At 49.9% G+C, this 7,770-nt stretch overlaps 1 protein-coding gene across 2 annotated transcripts in view; it reads right to left on the reverse strand.

Moving 5' to 3' along the window:
* PLAAT3 (phospholipase A and acyltransferase 3) overlaps positions 1 to 7,530 on the reverse strand; it is a 44,681-nt gene extending 37,151 nt beyond the window's left edge. For both annotated transcript variants that reach the window (XM_008953928.6, XM_055094435.2), the window contains exons 1-2: positions 7,390 to 7,530; positions 7,005 to 7,073 (exon numbers count right to left, since the gene is read on the reverse strand). In XM_008953928.6, coding sequence (XP_008952176.1) covers positions 7,005 to 7,019 — 15 coding nt within the window. In that variant the 5' untranslated portion in view covers positions 7,020 to 7,073; positions 7,390 to 7,530. The remainder of the gene's footprint in view (positions 1 to 7,004; positions 7,074 to 7,389) is intronic.
* Positions 7,531 to 7,770: the final 240 nt, after the last annotated feature.

Genomic DNA, 7,770 nt, shown 5'->3' on the forward strand with positions numbered 1-7,770 from the left:
AGGAGGCAACTGCAGAGAGGGGGGATCTGGGCATGAGTAGTAATGGATGCTGGATCTCCTTTGAAGCTGCAGCCCACCGACTGTGCTGATGGAACGAGGTGGGGTCTGAAGGAAAGAGGAGTCAGATGACTCCAAGGTGTCTGGACAGAGCAACTGGGAGGCGGGATGGGGCTGTTTAGAGACAGGGTAGGCTGGGGGAGAACCAGGCACTCACGCTGGGCAGCGGGTATCCCAACGAGAGGCGAGGACACAGCGCACACATCAGTATGGAGCTCGGGATCACGGTTTAGAATGAGGATCATCTGTGATCCTTATGAGATCAGCTCCTACTGAGAGTTGGAGGCAAAAGCCTGGCTGAAATGTGTTTGAGAGAATGGGGACACAGTGGCATGTGCCTGTAGTCCCAGCTACTCAGGAGGCTGAGGCTGGAGGATCACTTGAGCCAGGAGTTCAAGGCCAGCCTGGGAAACATGTGAGACCCCATCTCTAAAATTTAAAAAATAATAATAATAATAAAGAAAAGAGAGAGAATGGGAGAAGATGAACTGGAGGTGATGTCAAAGAGAGCACCTGAGCACCTGAGATTTTTGTTTCGGTCTTGAAAGATGAGGGAAACTTGTATGTGGTAGAGACATAATTTAAACCCAGATCTAAGGACATCCAAATCCTACACACCGTGCTGTAATCATAGAAGCTGGTGGGGAGGAAGTAGCCTTTACGGAGATGTACGGAGAGAGGCAAGCAGGAGATAAGAAGGAGGCGGAAGGAGAGGGCAGGCAGGGCAGGGGCTTCCACTGTGGTGAGTGGGAATCTCAAGGTGCTTTTGGGGTTTTGTCAGAAGCAGGGTTCTTGGGGTGGAGCCCAAGCCTGGAATTTTTTTTAAAGTTCCCAGGTGGGCCGGGCACAGTGGCTCACGCCTGTAATCCCAGCACTTTGGGAGGCCGAAGCAGGCAGATCACGAGGTCAGGAGATCGAGACCATCCTGGCTAACACAGTGAAACCCCGTCTCTACTAAAAATATAAAAAATTAGGCGTAGTGGCACGTGCCTGTAGTCCCAGCTACTCGGGAGGCTGAGGCAGGAGAATTGCTTGAACCCAGGAGGCAGAGGTCGCAGTGAGCCGAGATCGTGCCACTGCACTCCAGCCTGGGCGACAGAGCAAGACTCCATCTCAAATTAATTAATTAATTAAATAAAACAAAGTTCCCAGGTGATTCTACTGTGTAGCCTGGAGCAAGGCCACAGGAGAAGGGTTGTCTAAAAGGGAGTGGGGGGAGACTGAAGAGTTGGGTTAAGATGGCAGTCATGCCTCATTTCACAGGTGGGGAAACTGGAGCTAAGGGAGGTAACATCACCTGCCCAGGGCAGCCTGAAAGTGGCAACCAGCCTCTTCCTCGCCCCTGCAAAGAGAAAGAAGACAGCCCCACCCTACAGCGGACTTTACCTCTCTCCAATCAAGGTCCCTCCAGATGCACCCATGCAACTCTGACTCAGTCCAAGACCCCCGGCTCTGGCACTGTGCGGGACCAGGGAGGACAGTGAGGATGCTTTCAGAATACTTTTTAACCCAAGGGTTGAAACAAAACAAAAAGAATGTTTTTCTTTCACTCAAGGCTATGCAGGAAGCATTCCAATCCACCTACGTGCCATTTGTCTCATCAGAGTTTGAGGGTTTGGGGTTGTTTATGACATATTTCAGGACTACAAAAAATACAGAAAGTGGGATAAAGAGCATGAGTGCTCTGTTTTTAAATCAAGATGGATTTAATTTTCAGAAACAGCATAGCGATTACACACTTGGGGGCCCTGTGTTCAAATCTGAGCTCTACTACTTACTAACTATATAGTCTTGGCCAAGTTACCTAATTACTCCTAACCTCAGTTTCCTCAGCTGTAAAATGGGGATAGGTACAGCACCTGATTTGTGGGATTATCCTGAGGATCAACAGAGTTAATACCTAAAAAGCACTCAGTAAATAGGGCTTGATAACGTAGGAGCCATTCACTAACTGGCAGCTTTTACTGCCACCGTTCCCCAGGATGTTGTCATTATTTTTGATTTGGAAAGGTCACAGACCGCTCTCGGACCAGGTGGAGACACTGTGGAGGCTGTGAAACCCAGAATGAAACGAATTCTCCATGTCCCAAAACCACATTCTGTGGTGAGTGTGGAAACCCCTAAACTCACCCCCTTCACTTCTGACGCCCTGGGGGAAAACCCTGTGATAAATGGAAAGGCTGAAGTCCAAGGTGGGTACTGAGAAAAGACTTCCCAGTTGGGAATTTTGGTGCCAAGGTTTTAGGAAAAGAAAAAACCCATGAGAAGCTAGGTCTCTATTTTCTGAGGCTGCATTCCCAGAAACAGGGCCCAGCCCACCTCCGGGGGCCTCAACTGAGCCCCTCTGTACTCTATTGCTGTGTGATCTCCAAGGATCACTTCACCTCTCTGAACTTCTCTGGTAAACAGGGCTAAGACCCATCTGGCAGGGTTTGTGTAAAGAATCATTGAAATAATGGAAGTGAAAGCTGTAAAAGCACTTATGCCTAACGAGAGGGTTGAGACCCCATGCCGCACGCAGGCTGGGTGAGGACAGGGAGGAGAAGGAGGAGGCCTGGCTGCCCAGAATCCCAGCCTCGGGCACAGAGAGGAGGAGGAGGAGGGATGAACAGCAGCTGGCCTGACACATTACACTTTCCCTTATTGCCACCCTGTGCCCAGGCCTCTTAGCAAGTGGGGGAAAGATACTGGCAGCTCTGGCAGGCACCAGGCCCAGGCTCAGCAGCCCAAAGGTCATAAACATCCTGGAAAAGGAAGCAAAACTCATCCACCCTCCCAGACTTTGACCACCAGGCCCAGGCCTATTCTCCTACAGGGCAAACCTCACCTTCTGGTGAGTCAGAACTGCCCCTATACTCACCCCCACCACTACCACCAAGCACTACTGGGGGTTTTCACCTGTTACCTGGAATCCTTATAAGAGCCCCATGTTACCAATCGGGAAACTGAGCTCAGAGATGGGAATTAACTTCCCTAAGGTCTCGGGGCTCCCCGAAAAGCAGCACCAGGATTCCGCAGCAGATCTGCCTGAGCTTAAAGGTGAGGTTCTTCCCACCACACCAAGTAATTCACTCCAAGGTACTGACGTTCAACAACTGTGCTCCCATGGCAAAACTGGCCTCTGCCTCACCGCACTCTCGGCCTGAAATGCCCTTTTGCCGTTCACCTGGAAGATTCCTACTCATCCCTCGAGATGGGCTCAACATGTCCACTCCTCAATGCATCCCCTGATGCCTCAGCAAAGCGAGTTGCTGCTGCCTCCACAGCCAAGCCATAGCCCTATTATTGGATGACTCATTGTTAAGCCTAGCCTGTAGGAAGAAGCGATCAATTTCCTTGCCCAGCCTGCCAGCATTCCAAGGACCAGAATTCCGTCTAATTCACCATTATCCAGCCTGGCACTGACAATGTTCTCAGCAGAGGTGTATGGTGGAGGGATGCACGGCTTCCTCCTCCAGCCCCTCTCAGCCTGTGGCTGAATAGGGATGAAACCCTGGAAGGCCTGAAGCCCCAACTGCTATTTAAGAAGGGTCCTCTTCTCTTCTTCTCTCCCCTCCCCTTTGCACCTTAACTACTTCCACACAGATCCATCAGAAAATCAAGGAAACTCAGATCACAGAGCAGTCAATGACGGAGTCTAGACTCAGAGAACAGGGAAGGCCTATCAATTTCCTCATATTATGGAGCCTCAGTTTCACTTTGGGGTTTCATTTCCTTGGCAGCAGCTGCTCAACAAGCCACAGATTCAAGGATGGCGCAGGTGGAGGAGGGAAGGGAAAGGCTCCCCGCCCACTCATTCTAGCAAATTTGGAACACAGAGAGGAAAGAAATAATCACAGCAGGAGGCATCACAGGCTGAACTAAAGGGCTCAGGAAACTGTGGACACACCCTCTTCGATCCCCCAGGAGGCTCCTGGGGGCGGCTACAACAACAACTAACATAAAAGCCATAAAAGCCCACAGTGGGGAGGCAGGATGTCCTTCCCCACTGTAGACAAATAGGAGCAAGATTGCTGTAGAGGATAGTTTTGTTTGGAGTTTTTTGTTTTATTTTGTTTTGTTTTTTTCTGCAGGCTCTCGCTCTGTCACCCAGGCTGGAGTGCAGTGGCGCAATCTCGGCTCACTGCAGCCTCGACCTCTCGGGCTCAAGTGATCTACCACCTTGGCCTCTCGAAGTGCTGCAATTACAGACATGAACCACACGTCTGGCCCAAAGGGAATTTTAAAACAATAATAAAACCTATCAAAAGTCGGTCTGCCTTTTATTACTACCATGTGCTGGCCATTTTAAACAATGTCAGTGATAAAATACCACTCCCCCAAAAAATGTCTTATTCACCTAAATTCTAATTGCTGCAGTTACCACTGAGATTTAATCATATACATGTGAGCCTCCAATTAGCACATTTTTATTTCTTATCCTTCTAAAACTTTTGTCTTCTACAAGTTAAATCAGAGAACACGCAGTTATCAGTTCCTGAAACACACAGACTCAGCCATAAGTTCTGTTTCAACAATCAGTTCCTAAAGGCTCAGAATAATTTGAACTCCATTTATACAGTTTATGTAGCCAATCTCTGTGGTCCTGCATTTTCCTGTGTTTAAACATAAAACAGCCTGTCTCCCAGTGCCAAAAGAAACTAAAAGAATGATGTTTGAAAGCCTGGGTGATTTTCATCATTTCTAAAGCAATGGATTAAATAAATGTCAAGGTTCACTATCTCTCAGCCATTTTCTCTGATTTTTGCAGAAGAAAAACTTGGGGAATTTTGCCAAATATAATTGAAATGTATGATTGGCCGGGCGCGGTGGCTCACGCCTGTAATCCCAGCACTTTGGGAGGCCGAGGCGGGCAGATCACCTGAGGTCAGGGGTTCGAGACCAACCTGACCAACATGGAGAAACCCTGTCTCTACTAAAAATACAAAATTAGCCAGGCGCGGTGGCGCATGCCTGTAATCCCAGCTACTTGGGAGGCTGAAGCAGGAGAATCGCTTGAACCCAGGAGGCGGAGTTTGCAGCGAGCCGAGATCACGCCATTGCACTCCAGCCTGGACAACAAGAGTGAAACTCCATCTCAAAAAAAAAAGTATGATGAACTGTCTGGTGAAGATTTTGTTGTTGTTTTGTTTTTAGAGATGGGGTCTTGCTATATTACCCAGGGTAGTTTCAAACTCCTAGGCTCAAGTGATCCTCCCACCTTGGCCTCCCCAAGTGCTGGAATTACAGTAATGAATCACTGCACCCAGCCTGTCTTAGTGAAAATGTCTCTAAAAAGGAGATATTTAAGCTGCTAGAACTGATTAAAGAAAAAAAGACTTAGGCAGTATTGCAATGTCTGGAATTTATTATGAAATGGGATTTTTATAAATCTCTGCCAAACTAATCCTGATGGTTAAGGCTTTTCCTTTGTCTCTCTAGTTTTATATGAAAGCAGCTTTTGAAATTAAAATTAATAAAAAGTGTTCTTCAATCAACTGGGAGCAAAGATGGACTAGTAGATATAGCTCCCCTGAATACTGACCATGAATATGCAAAGATTGATTTTGACAATGTCATGGACAACTTTTCAGAAGTTTCAAAAACAGAAGTTGTAGTGTTACTATTATTCATCTCTGATACCATCCTACATCTAAGTTTCTCCTTTTTTCAAAAATACATTAATGTGATTAAAACCTACTAATCCATTTTTTTCCTGCTTTTGCACTCACATTTACTTTATTTTTCATTTTTAATTTTTTTACTCTCATGATTACATATATAAGGTTTTTACTGTCATGATTACATATACGAGGTTCAATAAAAGAAAATGCTCACTGTGTTTCTTTCTGGACATTATTACTATTCATTGCATGATTATTGCTAAAAATAATGTTATCAGATAGAGAATGATATTAAAAAGTGACCACTCCAGGTGTCAAACAAACATGCCAGATACACCCTGACACCAGGCAAAACTCTTTATATGGACTGAGATAATAACAACAGTGAATTATGGTTGAGCACTCAAAATGTGTGCTAGGCATTGTTCTGGGCACTTTCTGAGTATTAAGTGATATAATCTTCACTCTGCGGCAGGGCTCGGTGGCTCACGCCTGTAATCCCAGCACTTTGCGACACCGAGACGGGCGGAGCACGAGGTCAGGAAGTCGAGACCATCCTGGCTAACACGGTGAAACCCCGTCTCCACTAAAAACACAAAAAATTAGCCAGGCGTAGTGGAGGGCGCCTGTACTCCCAGCTACTCGGTAGGCTGAGGCAGGAGAATCGCTTGAACCCGAGAGGCGGAGGTCGCAGTGAGCCGAGATCATGCCACTGCACTCCAGCCTGGGTGACAGAGCGAGACTCCGTCTCAAAAAAATAAAATAAAAATAAAAATAAATAAATAAATAAATAAAACAAAACCTTCACTCTGGGAAACAGTGGATTTGAACTTGATGAGAGTCTCACAGCCAGATGCTCAACACTAGGAGGGTCCCCCTCCAAATCCCATCCTCTGAATCCCTCTGCTGCGGTCCGGCCAGGCGGAAGGGGGGCAGTCGCCAAGCACAGTTACGCTGGGAGTCCGCTGGCAGGGCTGGTCATGGGATGAGTCAGCTGACATAGCCCCCAAGGCCTGTCCCGCTGTCCGGGTGTGGCTCCCGAGGGCAGCGCCAGATTTCTGCGGACAGACCTGCCCCCTGGCCACCTCCCTCCTGAGGGTCCCGCCTTCCGCTGGGCGCGTTTCAGGCAGGGCGCCCCCACACCGGCCCCCGGAAGGACGCGCCGAGACAACTCCCAACAGGTGCGCGCCGACCCGCAGCTGACACCGATGCCTCGCAGCTGACAGAGGTGTGGGCCCCACATCCTCGAGGCTCCTCTCTCGGAAGCAGTAATTCAGGCTCCGAGACAACGAGTCCCCACTAACAGGGGGCTCCCAGCCCCGCCCAGCCCCGCCTCGCACTTACAATGGGCGCACGCATCTTCCCTCGCGGTGTGGACCCTCAAGGCCAGGCTCGATTTCGCTGCGTAGATGTCTGAGGCAGGGGGAGCAGGGATTTATTGTCATTAACAGGAAACTGCGTCTCCAGACCCCACGGGACTGCGGCTTCTGTTGGGCAGGGCGTGCGAGGCGCGCCTCGGACCCCAGGAACAACCACCTCGCTCCCTTTAACAACTTTCTCGCTGGGGCCCGGCGGGCGCCCAGGAGGCTGCAGGTGCCAGCGGGCGGCTCGGCAGGCTAGTCTACACCCGCCCCACCCAATTAGATCTCTTCCTCGCGGAAGGGGAGAAGCATCCCAGGCACCTCGCCCGGCCTTATCGCACCCTTCCAGGAAGACCCGCTCCACCCACCTCGCGGTCTCGGAGGCAGCGCTGCAGCCCCAGCAATTGGACCGGGTCTAATGGCCGCGGTGGCCGGGCCGGCGTGAGGTCACCCGGCCCCTCCCCGCGCCGCCGGCTAATGAGAGCCTCGCAGAGCGCCCGGCCCTGGTCCCGACCCCGGCGACTGCTGGACGCCCGCGCCCCCGGCACCGCCTCTTCCCGCCTCACCCATGCCCTGCGCGCCCAGCATCCAGGAGTCGCACACACTCGACCTCTGCACACACATCACACTGCAGGGCCATGATGGGTTTACTTTCGCCTTCACTCAAGAATGGGCTTATAGTTTAAAAACTGAAGGAGTTAAAAATATACCACCAAGGACCGGGCGCGGTGGCTCACGCCTGTAATCTC

This window comes from Pan paniscus, chromosome 9 (genome assembly GCF_029289425.2).
Source record: "Pan paniscus chromosome 9, NHGRI_mPanPan1-v2.0_pri, whole genome shotgun sequence".
Classification (NCBI taxonomy): Eukaryota; Metazoa; Chordata; class Mammalia; order Primates; family Hominidae; genus Pan; species Pan paniscus.